This window comes from Diadema setosum, chromosome 2, assembly GCF_964275005.1.
Source record: "Diadema setosum chromosome 2, eeDiaSeto1, whole genome shotgun sequence".
NCBI lineage: Eukaryota > Metazoa > Echinodermata > Echinoidea > Diadematoida > Diadematidae > Diadema > Diadema setosum.
The window spans coordinates 18,088,517-18,109,738 of record NC_092686.1 but is presented as its reverse complement, the minus strand read 5'-3'; the positions used below and the strand labels follow the sequence as shown (position 1 = coordinate 18,109,738).

The 21,222-nt window shown below is 37.4% G+C and overlaps 1 protein-coding gene across 1 annotated transcript in view; it reads right to left on the bottom strand.

The window, feature by feature from the left end:
* Positions 1 to 5,273: 5,273 nt before the first annotated feature.
* LOC140246202 (RNA-binding protein 10-like) overlaps positions 5,274 to 21,222 on the bottom strand; it is a 52,544-nt gene continuing 36,595 nt past the window's right edge. The window contains exons 7-20 of the mRNA XM_072325651.1: positions 19,521 to 19,601; positions 18,779 to 18,839; positions 18,017 to 18,058; positions 16,788 to 17,012; positions 16,134 to 16,189; positions 15,384 to 15,576; positions 14,742 to 15,013; positions 13,862 to 13,993; positions 12,815 to 12,982; positions 11,532 to 11,669; positions 10,823 to 10,918; positions 8,424 to 8,741; positions 7,086 to 7,160; positions 5,274 to 6,348 (exon numbers count right to left, since the gene is read on the bottom strand). Coding sequence (XP_072181752.1) covers positions 7,107 to 7,160; positions 8,424 to 8,741; positions 10,823 to 10,918; positions 11,532 to 11,669; positions 12,815 to 12,982; positions 13,862 to 13,993; positions 14,742 to 15,013; positions 15,384 to 15,576; positions 16,134 to 16,189; positions 16,788 to 17,012; positions 18,017 to 18,058; positions 18,779 to 18,839; positions 19,521 to 19,601 — 1,836 coding nt within the window. The 3' untranslated portion in view covers positions 5,274 to 6,348; positions 7,086 to 7,106. The remainder of the gene's footprint in view (positions 6,349 to 7,085; positions 7,161 to 8,423; positions 8,742 to 10,822; positions 10,919 to 11,531; positions 11,670 to 12,814; positions 12,983 to 13,861; positions 13,994 to 14,741; positions 15,014 to 15,383; positions 15,577 to 16,133; positions 16,190 to 16,787; positions 17,013 to 18,016; positions 18,059 to 18,778; positions 18,840 to 19,520; positions 19,602 to 21,222) is intronic.

Below are 21,222 nucleotides of genomic sequence, written 5' to 3'. Positions count from 1 at the left end.
AAACATGTAAAAGTCAATCCCGTCCAGAAATATATGCAGAAGTATAAATTATAGCTGTAAAAGTGTTTGAAGCTGTACTCTGCCGATTATATCACTTTTCCGCTTAATTCTGACAAATAAAACTGAAATGGTACAATGTTCAAATATGGTTCTTTATAAATCAGTATGCCAGATTAGTACCCTGACATGTCCATTAAACTTATTCATATTTTCATCAATCTTTTCGCAATTTCTATTTGCATGTCCTCGTTTCTTTACCATTTTATGTATCGCTCATTTTTATAGGATCGCAAAAAGTAACAAAAAGTACCACCATAAAAACCCGTACAGAGTGGCTGGTATTATGCAATGAAACATAAATCAATTGTCTTCTTATCTGTTTGGTAGATCCAAGTTGACACCTTAAATAGTTTTAAATATTCAAATTTAAAACACTTCAAATAGTTTTGAGTGGCAGTTTCGAAAATGGGGGGGGGGTGAATACAACAGTTGTGACTCCATCTCTTGAACCTCCTTATGTGATTGTGCTATATGAATGCATGGAATTGGTGTTCACAATTTGATACTGTGGAAAAAGACCGCACTCTCTCCCCGACCGACACACACTCCTGAAGAAAACATGCTCACTGTCAGTGGTTTTCTCTAAATTGGAGTGTCAAATCTTCAGACATTTCCATCAAACCGGAGTTTTTTATTCCAAACCTTTGATATCAAAGATAATCAAAGGACCCATTACCTCTACACAAAAGATTCACACTGCCGGCATACACTGCATCTGTTCAAAGGGGAAAGGGTAGGCATCGACTGATGAACAAGGAAATGCTCATATTTCCCCCTTTATGAGCATATGCAAATATGTATATATATATATATATATATATATATATATATATATATATATATATATATATATATATATATATATTCGTGTAATGAAACAGACGAATCGTGCCCGAGTTCACTCACTTTGCTCACCGTTCATGTACTCTGTTCAGTAATTCTTATCCTTTGCATAAGTAAATTCCGTTTCGTTGCTTAAAGTTAAGTGTGCATATCATTATAGTACCTGGACTTTCCACATGATGCCAGATATTAAGGAGAGCTATATTGCTGTACTTTATACTCTAGCTCACAATTTGTGCAGCTTGCACGATATTGTTCTATGTTCGTGTTGTAACCCTCCCGACATTCTTATACAATTTTTCCCGCTCTATTTCAAGAGGGTTAAAATAACACTCGCTAAGAACACCAGCGACAGATTATCATTTTATCATCCCATAAATGTATATCATAAGTTTGTATCTTCTGGACATAACAATGAGCTATTATGAATCTTCGATTCATTCACGCTCATAATTATTATAAGCCCACAGCTCACTAATAGAGGCAGCCCCATCTCTCTGGAATGCTGTTCCACTAAGGATTCGGTCAGCAGAATCCATAGAAACATTTAAAAAGAATTTCTGGCCACACGTTTACATCATTCCATATCTCAATTTCCCCTTCTTGTTTTCAATTTAACATAGGCTTTCCCGCCCGATTTCATCAGATTTGCATTCGAATTTATCAGTGGGCGTGTCAACACCCTGCCCTCATGGTTAATTTTCATTCTTCGAGCAGTTTCGTTTCGTTACATCCTTCCTTCTAAATGTCATTAAATTCAATCTAGAGAGAAATTATTCAATCCAACGACGGAAAATTGTTATTCCATACATACCTTCGCACTGTGAACATTCGAATTCAATCAATATTAACAAGTTCTGTGATTCTGTGCAAATCTTTTACATTTTCTATGGTCAAATTCACCTTTTTTTCTCCTGTTTTTAACTATATCATTTCATTTTCACGATTTCATTTTCAAAGCTTCTCTGCCAGTTTCCCTTTATTCCTTGTCAATATGGATAGAAAACTGTACTTATGAAAAAGTTGTAACTCTGAATTTGTATACACATGAAAGTGTATTATATGTGTGTATTATACATATTACAGATTGCATTTTAGGTCATTTTTTAGGTTTGAAATATACACTCAGCAAAAAAGAAGAAGAAAGTAAACACTTTTTAAAGTTTATATTTCTCATAAAAATTTTGGTTAAATGTTAACTTTTGTATACCATATACACACATGATAGGTGATAAGTTAATTGGCTATCAACTTGGTAAGTCAATAAAAAGGGAAACACACATGAGTGAACACCTTTGTTTGGTTTCTTCCAAGGCACAAAAGTAAAAGCTGCAAAAATTGACATATTGTCTTTCATTTGCAAATGCCCTTTAAGATAACAATTATAAATTAAGTTTCACTTTGTATTGACCTACTACTTTGATCGCTAATTAAATTATCTTTATTATGGTATAAAATATATTGATTTTCATCAAAATCTTCTATGAAAATAATGAACTCAGAAAAGTGTTTACATTCTTTTTTTTTTTTCTTTTTTTCTTTTTGCTGAGTGTATATGAGATATATTACTGATCGGGATATTCTTTCATCACATAATCATTAAAAATGTTGATGCATAGTCTCGGTTTTTCACCCGTCCATAAGTTGACGCGACAGGTACCTTGAAATGTACTTCTGAGAGTGTATGCGTACGGGAAGTGGAGTTATACGAGTTGTTGCTTCTGTGAGTTTGTCAGAGGAATCAATAATTACAGAAGAGGGCAAAAGTCCAATTTAGATGCACATGTGACGTTTGCATAATTAATTCAAGCAAATGAAAGTACAAAAAACATATAGCAGTAACAAAAAGCACAATACTGCCTAAAATGCCAGAAGTACCTGCCTATTCGTGAATTTAGAGTCCTTAACGACAATCAGGGCTGTGCTGGTGGGAATTATAATGTGTCTCACTTGAATCTTTTATTTGAACCCATTTTACTCGTTAATGCTGATGAAATTGAATTGAGGAAACTGGTTAATTTTTTAATATTGCTCTCCCTGATCTTTCGTATTCGCTCGAAATTGAATGATCGCATTGTTAAATCAAATGCATATCACTGATTAATAGATTGTGCATTGCAAAGGATGTACATCATTTACTTACACGTTTCCCTTGTGCGTGTGCACATATATATATATATATATATATATATATATATATATATATATATATATACAATGTACATATGTATATATATATATATATATATATATATATATATATATATATATATATATATATATATATATATACCGTATTTCCCCCAAAAAATTACAACGGGACCCTCCGCAATGATATCTTTAATAATATTGAATCAATCTAAATACAAATTCAGGGTATGAAACTATAACTCATTGCCCTCATCTTACAGAAAACCCCATTCGATTTGCTTCAGTGGTCAAAGAGAAATGAGGAGTTTTGGAGAGGATGTCAGGAATCTCTTCCCTCCAAGTTTTGTCTACTGTTTTCACACACAAGATCATCGAAGTGCTAAACTTGGAAGAATCAGACTCATGACATGCTTTACAACAATCCACATTTCTCTGTGACCGCTTAACCAAATCGAATGGGGTTTTCTGCAAAATAGAGCTAAAATGTTATATTCTAAGACCCTGAAGTAGCATTTAGACAATTTAACCATATTGGGTGTTATCACTGCAAAAATCTGATTGTAATTTTTTGTGGGACATACTGTATATATATATATATATATACATACATATCTGATTGAAAGTTAAGTTTATTTGAAGTTTCTGCACTGTCACTACTGGATGAGAAGAACACTACAGTTTATGTCATATGCATATAATGATATAAGAAAAATATAAAGAGAATCCCACCAAATGTTATTTCTTGAAAAAAGGTACACATTCCTTCAACTTTTATCATTTCCCCTGCCTTCTGAAAGAGGCAAGTCAAGTGCTCTTTATTTTGAGAGAAAAGTGAACATTTGTTGAATTTTCTTTGTTTTCTTAATATAGTTCTATGCGGGTTACATCACTATCTGCAGCAGTCTTCTCATCCAGCAATGGCTGCTCTGAATCTTTCAAAATTTGTAATTTTCGAATAGAGTGTGCGATTTTCCTCAAACTTTCACTGATGTGTTCTACTAATATTGCTGCATTTTCTCAACCCACATATATACAGTAACATCAAGGTGAACTTGTCTGTTAGCAGGGCTTTCATTACATGTGAACACAAAGGCATTGACCTTTCCATACATCCTTTAAATTAAGGGAATGTACTGCACTGCTGTTCAGTACACAGTACATCTCCCAACTCATATCCTTCTTACCGCACAAGTACCTGTACATAACAAATTGCTGGGTGCGTCTTGGTTAGAACTGTTTAATATTGGCCTTAGGTCAGTAAGCCATGTCCTTGATCTACACCTTTCACTGCTGTTTAATACTTCATTAGTATCACGGTGTATAATAAATTACACATGATACAGAATATACATGTGCATATAGTGTGCATCTTTATTTCCTTCAATACCAGTGGACATTCCCTGCTCAAGTCCATGACACTTTCATGTCATATATCTCTGACTTTGACCTTTCATCCCGATATTCTATATTCATGTACATTATCAATCCTTTTACATTTGTTTTCCTTATCAAATGATTTTACTGTACCACTCGATATACCTGAATTAGAGGCTGGGAAGTGACATTTTCGCCATGTGCAGAAACTTTGGACTTTGATGGATTTTAATCATAAATTTATTAGTGCATTTGAAGCTAAGATAGTATAATGTACACCTGTGCCACCAACATGTAGCAACACAATCTACAGAGTCAATCACAACAACCAGATACAGGCAGTCATATGGACGAATTGATTGACAGGGGACACAGATAGCTTTGCATTCACAAGGAATGTGTTTAATACAAATCAGGACTGTGAAAGTGTCATTCTCTGGCAAAAGCTGTGGCTAGTGCCCTGTACAATGGAAAATAAATAAGCAGATATTGATACATGTATCCAGGATCTGGCCATTCAGAGCCTTGCAATGGAGTAAAGGAAACACAATATTAACATTTCACTAATGTAATGTTAATGACTTTTTTTTTTTTTTTGTCACATGCCGGTGGATTGAAAAAAGACTAGGACTGCTGGATCTCTGTACTAACAGTGATTTATTCCATTCTAAATGCTATATCCTAGATCTTCATAGTAACAAGAAGGCTTATTACATTTGAAGTGCTTAATCCATAATTCATCTCTATATGAAACAGTTTGAAGTGAACATTTGCAAGATGCCATCATCACTGTCCATTCTCAAGAAAGTTAACAATGAACTTAACCAAACTTTCACCCCCCCCCCCCCCCCCCGCAGCATTTCAGATTTTCACAATGCTGCAGTAGCAAATCTGTACAGTAACCTACCACAGAGAAGCACTTGGCACGTCTTCTTCAGCAGAAAAGAAACTTCCCACATGTACTCTACACGCTCTCACTGGCATTTTATTGAGTGAAGGCACATTGACAGACGCCCAGCAGAATATATCCTTCATGATCACATGAAGAAAAACAATTTCATATATACTTTGTGAGGAATACCAGATGATCAAAAGTTGTTCCCTTCTTCCAAACATCAACAGTACTCTATGTATTTTGTAGATTTGGTGTAGTGTGATGTAGTTTATTCTGAAGAACAAATGCCATTCAAACCTGCTACCAGACCAGAAACATGATTCAGCCCAATCAGAATCTTGCAAGTTTGCAGCAAATAAATATTGAAATGTGATGCCAAACATCAAAGTAGGCTCATTAGCACATTTTTTTGTTGTTGTTGTAGTTGAAGTTGCTCAAAACTTTGAATTGATAATTTGCATTGGGGTTGCATTTCATGTTCCAACTTGTAAAATAAGCTGTACACTTGACACTACACAAAGTGGTAAGAGAACAATGTGTAATTCTGTACAATACCATTTGTGAGAGGCATGGACAAGTGGCAAAAATTGAAGCACAAGTATCAAAATTGAAATGTTAGAAGCTACAGCTCAATTCCAAGTTGTAGCAGGTATGGCAGCGGTTCCAGCCCTCCTTGCCAAACACCTGCTCATGGTTTAAAAAAAAAAAAAAAAAAAAAAAAAAAAAAATCATATGCTCCTTTCAATACACTTTGGTTCCCAGCTTCCACTAGCCAGGACATCGTGTAAGAAGAAAAACTCGTAACAATTCAAACCATGATGTTATCCATGCATCACGAATCAGAGCACTGTCTGTCACAATTTTGCACGCATGTGCAGATGCCATGCATGAAGAGATGTATTGGGCTCTCCTCCAAAAGTTGCACATGATGTGGACAGCACTGTCATCAAGACACAGGTAGGGAGGTGGGAGGAGAGGATGATTCCACCAGCATCCATAGTGATGAAGACAGGACCAAGTTCAATCTGGAAGAAATTGCAATGAGGAACACGCTCCATTACGCTGCTTCCTTTCTCTTCATAGACTTGTAAGGGGAATGACACCTATATACAGTGTAGACATGTAGATTGTATGAATACAGTAACATATAGGAGCTCAGATAGTACAGAGCACACATGTGTGTAGTGCTTGTCACTTGGGTTAGCCACTTTATACATACTGCAAACATGTGTCAGTTGGCTCATGTGGTCTGAAAAACAGGGCTGTGGTTATTTGTCCCTGACGGATGAATGCAACCTAATGAATGTTCTACATAGGGACCTACTGATATACCAGGGCTGCACATTAAGCTTTTCTTTCTACCGGTCTGACTTATCTGTCGGACCAGTAAGTACCAAGTTTTTCCATTTTTACTTGTCCAATCCCGAAAAAGTTACTGGTTCGACAGTGATTTTTTACTGGTCAGGGACCGTCGGACCAGTGCCAGTGTGCAGCGTTGGATATACATCCACATGTTTAAACTTTCATCAGTTAAGTTCATCTACAACAGAGTAATCACCTCTGTTCTGTAGATATATCGATACAAAATAATTGTATAAACACAAAAATCTATAATATCATGACATTGGATTCAGAATTTTGGACATGATCCTGAAAGCCTATTACAAAGGGACAGAAAATAAAATGTTGACGAAGCTTGCCTCCTTCTTCACATATAATATTAGTATCTGATACAAACAAACTAACACACAAAAAAACTCACATAACCTGAATCTGAGCACACCTATTTATAGCTGAACCTTGATCTCCTTTCCTGTGCTCGGTCTCGATATGCTATCTGCATACATACACAAACACAAAACAAAAACAAAATCACCAAAGTTGAGCAGAAATTAATCTTATTTAAGACTGTGTATCATCCACCTTACAAGTACTACATCTGCAAAACTTTGGGAAGGCATAGAACAGTACCTCCAAACTGTCCATCCTGGAAACTAATGGACTAATAATCCACCAGGTCAAAATTGTTACCCTCTGGATGAGCAGCTTGTGATAGTTTCAAAAAGGGTCTAGGGCAATCACCCCATGGGCAACTACCCCAGACCCCTCCCCTGACCCTAACCTGAATGAGAGCAGCAGAAACTAATCCTTCAGATCCACAGGATTCGTCCACTTTTCTATCACAGAAGAGAAATAGGATGGACAAATTCCCAGGGGCTAATAAAGAGAATGAGAGAAGCTGAAACTAATCCTTCTGATCCACAGGATTGGTCCGATTTTCTATCACAGTAGAGAATGGGATGGACAAATTCCCAGGGGCCAATAGAGAGAATGAGAGAAGCTCAAACTAATGCTTCTGATTCACAGGAATCATCCACTTTTCTCTCACACAAGAAAAATAAGATGGAAAACTTACCAGGGCCCAACAGAGAAAAGAGAAGCAGAAACTAATCTATACTTTTTGCGAATGTTAAACAATTTATGTGTTGACCAACCAATAATGAAATCATTCTACCAGGCTCTCATACAGAGTGTGCTTACCTACAAAATCACATGCTACAATGGATATATGATGTAAAAGAACCAGAATCGCAGTGATTGCATAAGATGGGTGGCTCAAAGGGTAGTAGGCAGGGAACTGCCCGCAATGAATGACATCTTTGAGCAAAAGGTCTTGTCAAAAATCAACAAGATTACAGTGCACTTCTGTTACAACGAACACAATTATAGCGAAATTCCGGTTACAACGAAGTAAAAATTAAGGCCACAAAATTATCCGCTCTTTGTTCTTTATTGTTTATTTGTTCGGTTATAATGAAATTTCGATACAATGAAAGAAAATTGCTGGTCCCGAGGACTTCATTATAAGGGGTGTCCACTGTATTGGGGACAATTCACACCATCTTGACATACAATATGTGTAAAAGTATTCGTACTCATTTTTTTTTTTCCAAATAAAAGAGAAAAAAGACGGACACATTTCAAGGGGCCAATAGACAAAAGACAAGAAGCTAAAACTGTCAAGACTAATAGTGCCAGTCCAAGGGATAAAGAGTGAGCAAATAAATGTTGACACACATGACTTCAAGCACACACTCACCTCCCCCTGATTGCTGTCTTCCGACTGTAGGCCAGTCCTTTTCTTTAGAGCCTCCAGGTTTTGTTTGTGGAGATCTGAGAACTGTTGGTGCTTCACCAGCACCTCCTTGGAAGGGAACTGTCGCTTGCACAGGAGACAGATGAGCTTGCTCCAGTCTGTAAGGCTATTTGGCACGGCCTCCCTGGTTCCGCTGCTACCTCCACTGCTACCACCCCCACCACTACTGCCACTGCTTGCTGGTGCTTGCTTCTTGCTTGGTGGTGAATCTGCCTCATGATCACTGTCACTGTCTCCTCCATACTGGGCAAGGATGTTGATCTGTTGTGATGCAACAGAAAATATTTGCACTTTTTTCTCCTTCTTCTTAGTTTAATAGCATTTTTAAAGGATGCCCGGAACATCATTACATTGTAAAAACATGCAGTGCAGCAAAGCAGTTGCATTACAACCTGGCTAGTTTACAAGACTGATTTAACCCTATCTCTGTCACATAGACGAAGCCAGAATGTTCAGACATTTTGCAGTGCGGAGACATGGGATTGTTGTTGGCCAGTTCTGATTGTTATTATTGACATTAATGTGTCATGTTATACATCATTTGAAAGCTTATGGTCTATACTTTCATATTACATAATAATCTGAGTGAGGGCGCCCTCACATTTTAAGTAGGACGCCTTTTTATGTCACATAATTATTTTTGCAGACTTACTTGTACATGTTACCACCTCATTTTCTCACAATATGCTCTTATACCCCAAAAAGGTCTATACAAATGTTGTAGAGAATTTATTCAGCTTTCAGATGATGTGATTATTTTGTCAGTAGCATTAGTACTTTTCATTTTATGAACAAAAGTGTGTGGCAAGTACAACCTACATTTTACACACTTCGCACAATTTCTGGTTTTATGAATGAAATGTTGGCATGAAAGTAGATAAAGCATGCTAACATCTAGTCAGGATGAAAATATTAATTGATTATACGACTTTTACTTGTAGTTTAGATTATTCTTGTCCTATAATATTGCCATGTATGGTAAGATAATCTACGGGTAAAAATTGTCACTGAAAATATTCAGTCTTCAGAGTGTCCATTCCTGTTGAGTATGCTAGACTCCTTTGCACTCTCCTCATTGAACAGAATTGAACCATCAATGTAGTCATTTGCTTTATGATAAACCTACATTGAACATATTAAGTTTCATAAAGTAACGGTTTATTAGATAATAATGATCGACAGTCAAACATACCTCAGCTTCTAAGCTTCGAGACCGAGACTGTCCAGCTGCGGGTAGGAGGCTACTGTACCCTTATTGCTCCTAGCACCCTGCCCCGCTAGCCCCGGCTAACTAGAGACCCATACATTGCACCGCTGTTAGTGCGGAGTAAACAGCTACAACTGCTGCACTGAATGTGCAGTGTTCATTTATTCTACAGTTCATTTATGAGGCCGATATCACGAAAACCATACCCCTTCACAGAATTCAAAGATGTTGAAATCCCTATCCTGAATGTTTTCACTTCATATTTTACTATATTGACTTAGATAAAATGGATGAAGATTGACCCATGTGTACGATCTTTTCATCGCACACGGCGATCTTATTACAGTCCCACATATACAGATTCGTGTAAGTTCTCCACACAAGAAACCTATAGCAAAACTGTACACAATACATTGCAGTCTGAATGCAAATAAACATGGGCGGGGCCACCACAATTCTTTTGACTTTGAGAAGGCTTTCCTGATTGGTTGAAGGTGGGGAAGCTTTTTTGCACACTGGATATCGTTTCCTTATACTGTCAGCCAATCACAAATCAGTTTAGAGAGTGGTAATGTCATAGCCATTGAAGTAATCTGTCAATCAAAATAGGGCCGATTTAATCGGCCCAAGCATTTACATGGCAGGTTTTGGGCCGATTTAATCGGCCCGTGACACAGATAGGGTTAACAGCATGGTGTTAATGTACAGCAAAAGGAAAGAATGGGGGTTGTCTTTTGATCTCCCATTTCATATGTCCTGGGCTGCTTTGATCTAGGATTTTTTAGAGCATCTAGAGCATCTAATGACCTCCTAAATGTGAAGTAAAATTCACACAGGAGTTTCTTTCTATATAAGAAGCAAAGCCCTACATGTCTTTTTAAACTTCAGTGCTGATCACATGGCACTGGTTCTGTCACATTATGCTAGTGTAACAGTCTACATTATGCAATATACTATCAACAGTACAGCAAGCTCTATGATTCTGACAAATTTCCTGAACTCAACCACTTCCTGGCAAGCACTGGCTTGCCATGAAACAGCTAATATGACAGCACTACTGCTCATTTTCAAACTATCTCCATTCCTCAGCTTGATTTACAAAATGACACAAGATTCTTGAATAACTGACACTTACAATAGATGATTTAGACTGCTTCTTCCTCTGATCTTCACTTGTAGCAGAGCGCTTTAATGCAAGCATCACTGACTGCTTGGTCTCAGCTGGGTCAGCCTGGTAAATCGAAGAAAAGGATGTCAGAGATAATGTATCTTCCTTGTTATACTACAATAAAAACTTCAATTGTAGAATGAGGCATGACGAAAGATGCACTGGAAGTGGACATAGAATATCAAACTGCATAAATGAGACAATATAGGGCGCAAAAATTGCCCATACTACTTCTGCCTGTCTTGAGGGGAGGTATAGGAGCTTGAAAACACGGTGCTACAAACAACTGCTTGTTCGCTTACACAGAGAGGTCTCGATACGTTTGCACAAAGGCTACAGAAATCATGATTACAAGAACAGTGTATTCCCCAACAAATATCAAAAGCATTAGAATAGAAGCCAAAAGCAAAACAGAGAAAACTCTTTATGACATAATTTGCTATACCTACCCATGAGTACCTATCGCATATTTACAAAATGCATAACATGTATGTTGTGAACACATGAACTAGCTTTTCCATCTGTTAACCCGTCGAGGACGGTTTGATTTTGCTGCAACACGCATTTTCCATTGACGCTTGCCCGAGTATACTCGGGACTCATCCTCAACGGGTTAAACTACAAAGAATGTTTTGCCATGTTCTCTTCCAACACAAGGAGTATACTTTCCACCCACCCGTTTGCTTAGGACAGCGAATCCAGCATCAGCAGTGGCAGATGAGTTGTCCTTCTTAGCACTGTTATTACTTTTCTTGGCTTTGACATTCTTCATCTCATTCATTGTCTCAGCCCATCTTCTCATGTCACTGGCAACCTTTACAGAAGGCATGAAGAGAAAGCAATCAGAGACAAGAAACAAAATTCTCTTATTGAATGGCTTCCACACAAGAGCAGCTTCAAAGAAAAATGATGAATACATGCACTGGCTAATGATGATGGTTATGAAGAAATGGGGACCAAGCAAGTCATTGATATCTATAATGGTCTACAGGCAAACAAAGGCTGTCACCATTGATGAGGGGTCACTGGGAACAGACTGCGATTTTTGTATAATACTTGTAAGTAGTCACTGTTAGCATGGTACAGCAAGGACAGATTTGATTGGTACAAATTTCAATACTACAACTAAAAAGGAATTGTGTACTGTTTCCTGATCTTAAGTCACTTCATTGTTTGGTTCTTCTAGGAGGTAATATTAATTGGAATGGAAGGAGGAATGACCATGTTTTAGTTGAGCTTCACATGGAATGGAAAAAAAAAAAAAAAAGGCATTTTTTATACATACAAACATACCCTAAAGAGTTCAATAACAAGTTTGTACTGTACAAGTGATGCCTTTTGCCTTATTTCATAAAACCCAACTAGACTTGAAATTGAACTTAAAGTTGAAAGAGATGGAATGCTTTCTCTTAAACTTGCAATTCCATACTACACAATGTTGAAGATCAATTTAATAAATAAAGTGAAATCAGACAAACAATATGGTACTATGAATCTATTACTAATTCTACTAGCTTTTGACAACAAACTTGAACATGGAGTTGAATTGTACAAGAACTCAAGCACACTTAATCATGGTTTAATTGACGATATTCAAAGTGTTCTGCACATTCTTCATTCAATTTCCAAAAATGCATAGAACCAAGCATCTTGGAACAACGAGCTGATTTCAAATCAGTTTGATTGCATAATGCAAAAGCTGTAATTTTTGCATACAGATGCTTTCACATATGACGTCATAGGCATTTTCTAATTTCACAAGATGATGTTTTGTTGATTTGATACCAAGGCTATCGTAAGTGTACACTTTTGTGTGATCAAGATCAGGTGGCAGTATTTTCACTTGTTCAACTTGCGGCTCAACAGCGATTCGTAAACTTTGTGAAAATCAAGCCTTCCCTAAAATAAAAGCTTTTACAGTATTTGACTGCAATCCATCACTGCAGTAGGTATACAAACCTTCTTGGCCATTTTAGTTTTCTCCTTCTTGTTCTTATCCTCTTTCTCCTTCTCCACCGGACCATGCTCTCCAAGTTTGGGTGGGGCCACTGACCCTTGATTTGGTGCAGGGACATACTGTGTTCCATCCCAATACATGTACTGCTGGGTGTGTGTATTGTAGTAATACTGAAAGGAAAAGGAATTGACGGTTAATCTAATGGTCATTTTACTGTGAATAAATTGAACAAACAAATGAACATACAAAAAAAAAAAATAATTCTTCACTAACAAAAAACAAAACTAAATGGGATAAAGTAGGACACAAACCCAGGGGCAATGGTGTGACTAAATTATCTGGGTGGGCCAGATTTTTAAATCAACTAAATAGCTTCATGAAAAGTTTTGGTCAAAAAACAATAACAACAAAAAACAAACCAGGAAAAACAAACAAACAAACTACACAACAAAACAATGAATATAGGTTGATTTAAGAAGGTCAGCAGTTGTATAATGCTTCTGCCAAACTTCACGGTGGAGGGATAGAAAAGAATAAATCGAAGCATTAGTTTCATTCTACAATTCCTCCTAGTTTCCTTGACACGTCCATGGTTCCTGGTCCCTGGAAAAAAAAGGGACCCAATTTCAGGGGTAGATGTTGATGTGAGTTTACCATCAGATCCATCATAACACCAATGGCAAGTACAGATCTGTATGAAATGCCACATGGTTTGGTACCACAGGCTTTGTACAAAGACAGGTATCTTTCTGGTTCCCTGACAAACAATTTGTCTACACTGGTTCCAGCATGGGTAGAGTTACTGAGGCAGCAAGAGTGTGAGTGAGAGGGGCAATAAATTTCATGTCTGGTGAGACTCTGTTGGCAACCAAATTATGATTAATGCATTTTATGTGGAATTCTAACACAGGACAATTCATTCCCAAAACCATACGTACACCCCCACCCCCACCCCCCCCCCCAAAAAAAACAAAACAAAACAAAGAACACATGCAGCCTCATTTGATTGAAAACAGCATTCACTGGCAATCATACATCATGAAAAGTACCTGTGAGCTTGGATCATAGTACAGGCCTGTCTGGGGGTCATAGTAGAAGCCTGATGTCTCATCATACTGATAGTGTGAGGTGTCTGGGTAGTAGCTGCCATCAGAGCTTGTATTGGATGTCTGGTGCTGAAGCTTTAAACACAAACACAAAGTGGCATATATGATTTGACATTCCAACTTCTCTTTCTTTTACTTAAAGTAAATGACAATGAGTTAGTGAGAATGAATAATTCTGGTCAGAGCTGGACTTAGGATCCTGATCTACTTTGTTCTGACCAACCATGGTTTACGACTTCTTCTATTTGGTAGGAATGTACATACAAGTTCCTACAACACTCATAACAATTCCTTTGCCATAGCTACTGTACATTGAGGGATATAATAACTACGAATCAAAAATAAATCAGAAGAATTTTACATGAGAATATCATTAACTTGAATTTGTTTTTAAAAGTTCATTACATCAGAGTTTTATCCATTTCATGCAACTTATCTTGTCGCTGTTTACTGGAAATACATTACGGGAAACCCTATGTATCAAGCTCTCTTAAAATGAGGTACCACAGGTGAATTTGGCAGTTCACATTTTCCATTACTGTATTCAGCTGGTCTTTTCGTTTTTTCCTTGTATACTCATGAGGTACCCATTTTAACAAGGTAAGGTAAGCAGCCATGCTGATCTCATAGCAGGGGTTTCCTTATACCAAGTAATAGAACCCAAATAGGTATGACAATGTGACTGAAAGCAGCTTTCTTGGTATGCTGTGACAAGATCAATTTTAGTGCCACCGAGCTTCAGGAGACACTAACCAAAGAATGCAACCTGGTACAAAAAAAGCAAGACAGGGAGAGATGACTAACGAGCCCATCTAACACTCACTGCGAGACCTTCAGTCTCTGAGCTCCACTCTTCAGCCGTGACAGCAGTAGTCTTTGCTGGTTGCTCTGTGACAGCTGTGTCAACAACCTGACTCTGGGCTAAGGCTTCTTCATCAGTGCCTGGGGGAGGTAGGTCCACTTTGGCCTTCTTGGACTTCTTCTCTGTTCCTGGCCCTTGGCGGATCTTGTTCAGCAGCTTCTTGGTGATATGCTGTTGCTCTAGCTGCATCTTTCGCGCTGCTTGAACCTGCTCCTGCGCCAAAGCTGCTTTGTCTACGGGGAAAATGACCATAAATAAACAAACAGACAAGTTAGAAATCATACATTCTCCAACAGTGACATTTCTGCACCTCACATATATGGCTTAAGTGCATTGCACAAATGAAACCTCAGAAAAGCAAGCATTTTAATTGACTTTCAAAGCCCTCAGCTTACATAGCAAAGCCCATTTAAGAGCTGGGAAGCAGCTATTTAGTCCAACTTCATATCTTTGTGGTGTTAATACATATTTAAGGTTACTTTATAATGCCGCTATAAAATGCCAAGATTTAAAATCACACTTGAGATGACACACTCCATTAATTTGCATGCAAGACAAGACTGAAGGAAATCAAGGTTGGACTATGACCTTCTCTAGTCATACCTGCGGCTGAAAGTTCCTGTTGCTGCTGCTGTTGGGCAGCAATGGTGTACTGTCCTGCAGTGTACCCTGCATAGCTCTGGTCATACTGACTTGCTGCTGCTGCTGCTGCTGCTGCTGCTGCCGCTGCTGTGCTGGCTTCTGTCTGCTGGTAGTACTGTTCATAGTACTCCTGTGATGTCACATCAGTCTGCTGCTACTCATACAGACAGGAATAATGACAATAAATCAGATACAATGACTCCCTGGAAGGTGATAAATGAAGACATCTTCTTACGACAGCCTCAGTGTCAAATCGCAAAATTACCGAAAACATCTTGCGAAAATGTCTGTTACCTCCTCATTTGCAAAAATATATGTATGCAAAATAAGAGCTTTTACAACTGTCTACTATGGCCAAGTCAAGGTAATATCAGTAGACAAATTGATATTTATACAAACACAAATCATCATAGCAACAACATACATCTGTGAACTAGTATTGTTGAATTTAAACATTTTCACTTCAATGTTCTTTGAGAAAACATACTTTTTCTATATCTCAAAGGGACAAACTTGGACATTCAAGTGGTGTATTGCATACTAAATAGAGATTTGTGAAACATGACAAGTTACCACAATAGTGCCTCCTGAACTTATGGCAATTGTCATGTCATTTATTGAAGTATTCACACTCAATGGCCTTGAGTGATGTCTACAACAAAATGACATAGAATGACTACAGTGGATATTGTATATCATGTTATGACTCACTTCTGTCCAGGCAGAGTAGTCCTCTTCTGTTCCCTCTTTACAGTAGTGCACAGAAACTATGGAGACAATATAAATGAACAGGAAAATAACTGGTTCAATATCTACAAGCCATCATATCCTTGCGTGTTAATACAATAACCAGATGTGCCACACACACAATTACACTCAAAGAAAAAAAAAATACCTACATTTGCATCTACAAGAGACCAGCATAGACAAAGATCAAGCTCCACGTTTGAATTGTTACAATCGATACAAACCGAAAGCAAGCCTATTACATGCACAATGAGGAAACAATGTTTATAGGTTAATCAAGTAGCCCTAGCAAACATTGAGCTTCGAGATAAAATAGTTTGAGACAAGGCTCTGAACACTTGATAGAGATGATAACTTCATTAGCTTTGCCTACTCCAATCCATTAAACAAAGGCTTGACCTGCAGTTTACCTTGTGAATGATTTACATTTGTAGTAAAAAATAGGAAAAACAATCATTTACTTGTACAGCTGTAAGCACACATACATAACATCAGAAATGAGTGTCTCCCATATAGGAGATACACGTAAATCCTTTTAAAATTGAATGAAGAAGAAAACTCATTTCTTTTGGTGGCAAAGAAATAATAACTTGTGAGATAACCAAAAGGGATACTCACTCTGCTTGCCATCCAACATGAATGGGGGTTGCATATTGGCAATGATCTCCAGGAGATGGCTGGCATATTCTATAGTGGACAAAGCTACGTAACATAGGCCCCTGGACATGTTTGTTGTTGGGTCTCTGATGAGTTGGATGTTCATATCTACGGCGGTAATTTCATGCAGCTCCTTCTGGACTTTTTCTTCCGAAGTAAGTGAATCCAGTCCCATCAACAGCAGAACTGATAATAGGGTATGGAAAAGTTCACTGTTCTTGAGAAGCATCACAAATTTTCTTCTACATTCACAAATACTATGATTCAACAAAGGTCTTGTGAGGGTCACTTCTTTTCTAATTTTCCACTTAATCTACATCCATAACACCAAATAACATTATCATTTGACTTACACGTGGTGGAATTTATGACCAGAACATGACATATTTGATATTTTTATGAGCTTTGCAGGGCTGAAATATGGGAAATCACAAACCAACTTTAACGCTTTACATTCAAACTGGCAGGTTATTGTCAGTACATTTTCCTTAGCCATGATACTAATTTCTGACATGTTTGGAATCAATAAATAGGAACTTTGCATCATGATATAGAATTGTAGTACAGACAGATGGATAGACAACTCAGACAACATAATACCTATGACATCCCTTCAGTGTGGAGGTATACAAATATTTATTTAAGGGTCATACATATAAGCTTCATTCACATAATCTATGATGATTTTATGTCTTAGTTGACAGGAGAGATAATGAGCAATCCAAATTCAGACACTCACACCAGAGTTAATCTCAATTACTCAGTTTTAAAGCGATCATATTGTTTTGGTTGAGACCTAATTTCAGGTTTCTAACATTTTTTTGGTGAGATAATGAGAAACCTCTTATGAAATATGAAAGAGCATGTAATTCCATGAGGAATTCCACATTTATTTGATGAAAACTGGTTTTGAAATGGCCAAGATATCCAAAAAAGAGCGATTCTAATAAAGTGTGGGACCTATCTTTTATTACGATCGCTTTGCTTCACTTTGTTTTTGGATGTTTCAGTCATTCCAAACCCGATTTTCATAAAATAAACTTTGAATTCCTCTTAAAATGTTATGCTCTGTACTATTTCATAAGTGTTTTCTAGGCATCTCGCAAAAGTCTCATCTCCATCAATACTGTACTGGAAATGTCAAAAAGTTTGTAATACTGACAACATGTAAACATGAATTATCTACTCACTTCTGGTTGGGACGACGCTGATTTGGCTATACCTTTCCGATTCTGAAAGAAACAAACATAGGATAATTTGCTTCTGGTTTGAGGTCAATTATTGGGTTGAACATGAAGGCCTTTTTGCTTTTCATCCCATGAAATGACGACAGAACCAAGCACTATAGAGCAAAAGCTTTCTTCAGAATTGTCTCAAATAAATGCCCAAATCATTTTTGGTCTTCTCCTTATTTTTTTCCCCCCAGACTGTCAGCATCCTTTTGTTAGCATCACAGAGCAGATACTCAACATGCCATGAAATCATTGTTCCAAGGCAACAGTATCTACCCTATTTTTAAGTGTATTTCATCAAATGACAACCACACGCTTCCTCCTACAAAAATAAACGAATAAATAAATAAATAAATAAAAGAAAAAATAAAGACAAGAGAAAGAAAGATGACAGGCAAAATTTCAAATTAAATGGTAAAATAACCTGGTGAGAAATTACACTGTAATCAATAATACCTTCGCAATTCAGATCCAACAAGTCCAATATGTGGTAGAAAACAGGAGAGATTAATTTGACATACATGACTGCACACATTCACCACATACATGGTGCTCTCACAGTCACAAAGTCAAATTAGCAAATATTACAAGTGTGATATGATTGACAATCCATAATTTGCAAGACAGATAACAAATCATCAGGTTCCATCTTCTCCACTGATTGACCTTTAAGGCACATAGCTTGCACAACTTGCAATAGCTCCAAAAGCAGCAACTTACCATTTTTTTCAATACCACACTTGAAGCAGTTTGCTCTTCTCTTGAAGTTTTGAGTTCCACACTGTGGAGAAAAGATACGACGGTGTCCATAACACATACCAAGAGACACATCAAAAAAAAAAAAAAAAAAAAAAATGGACATCCCTATATCACTGTCTCCAAGTTCTGCTCTTCACTTTGATGTACTACTTTGACATATCAAATCCAATTATAAATGTATTTACAACTGTTCCATTGTGCCAATGGATGAAGTCTGTGAAGGGTTTCATCCACACTCATGACCCCCCACCCACAAGATAACAATCCAAAACCCCTTTCAGTCACCATTTGTGAGTTAGGGATTTACCCTTCACCAAGAATAAAAGATCTGCTGCATTTGTCAAATGTGTCAGGGGCAACTTCAGGACCTAGTAATTTATACATTTGACTAGGACCTGGACATGAATGAGATATTCTTGTGATCTTTGAAGGTTTGCATGGTACTGAGAATGACATAGGTAGAAGTTTGCTGTACACCATGAGGGAAGCACTGAAAAGGACTGTGGAGAGAAGAGATGACAAAAGTAAAAGGTAAAGTGTAAAGGAAAGGAGGGGGAGTAGAGTCTTCTTGTGTTGTGAATCAGTGTAATGCCAATGTGGAATTGCCATGTGGATAGTTCTAAAAAGGACTGGGTATTCTTTTCCGAATCACAATACTTATCAGTCTATAATGGACTAAACACATCATCTGAAGAACTCTCACCTGTGAACAGAACCAGTCTTCATCCCCTCTGCTCTTGCTGTAGGTCAGGGTGGCACGGCCATCGCCTATCACCAAAACGCCCTGCAAACATTGAAACACAGAAACACACACAAATATTACTGGAAGTCTCTTCTGTTACCACCTTGGAACCTGTCAAAAAGCCTCCTCGGAGGTCATGCTTTCTTCAAGACTAACTAAAGACAGTCTGAATTAAGCCCATGACCTCTGTCACCAGTGACCACCAACAACACACACACAAAAAAAAGACAAAAAGCAAGTCTGATTTGTGCAAACTAGGGATACCACTGTAACAACCTTGACAGCAAACAAAGCATGTGAAACCTTTCAGAGGAAGCATTCTGAATGATAATCATTGTATAAGATTTGCATATGTAAATATGCCTCAGTATTCAGCATCAGACAGTTTGACACTAAACTGCCCAGGAATAGGGAAAAAAAAAACTGATTCTGAGAATTTACCTCCAAGTACAAGATGATTTGAATAAAGGTAATGCAACAAGAGCAATAGCTCAGTAAAACTTGAGCAGTACTGAATGTATATGAAAATGTAAGCATCAGTGTTATCATCAAACATGGTGTCCTGTGGGGAGCTGGCAATAGCTCTCTGTCACATGACTACAATGTGTTTTGTGTAGTATCTCACACAAATCCACTGGACTTAAAAAAAAGGGCCAAAAATTCAATTTTCATATGCTATAACATGACTGTGAGTACCTCTGTGTTAAATGACACATCTTAACACTACTACCCTATACACTTCTTGTGCAGAATCTCAGATTGATTCTTAAATGAAGTTTGGTGGCAAATCATTTTAATAAAATTTGAGAGATAACTGCACAATCAATGGTTCAGTTTTCTGAACACACCTGTTTTTACATTTATGATAAACAGCATGTTGCATTTATGTCATCTAAGTGACTTTAATTCTCTCAAAATTTGTGATTTGTTTCAAATTTCCATTAACCTGTGCTTGTGTTTCATTACTCTTATCCAAACTAACCTTACTATGAGGGTACGCTCTCCTTTAATAAAACTATTGGGCAGCCATGCCATTTGCTTATAGATACTGCTACCACGTGACCCTGTAATATACCTTTACTAAAGATGACTGCGTAAAACCAACAGATATTAGATGAGAGACAGCAACTAGATCATCTGCCCTTTTTGAAGATTTGTTGATACAAACTGCATTATTCAGATTCAAAATAAATTTCTCATCAAATCTGTGGAGCTCCACTAGTTTTGCAGAAGGAAAGATTGCCTCTCCCCTCTATAAAATGGCTGTTGCCCCCTAAATTCGCTAGTGACTTCTGTCAAACTCCAATTTATGGAAAGATCAAAGAGGCTTCCATAGCTGAAATTGGCTAATTTACCCGATTGCAACAACTGTGGGCAAAGACCTCACAAACATGTCAATACATACTGCTCTGAGCGCAACAAAGACTCTGAAAAAGGTTACAGTTTGCTCTCAATGCAGGTAAAAAGCTACATTTCCACTTGTTCATTTAGATGGTCATGCGAGACCAAAATACCAAATGATATCCTGTATACAGCTGCAGGTATGGAATCAACTAACAGTGTAAATGATTATCCCCCCCCCCCCCCCAAAAAAAAAAAAAAAATATTGTCACAATCAAGTTCTCCTAGTTGAATCACAACTGTTTCTGTATACTAGTTTAAT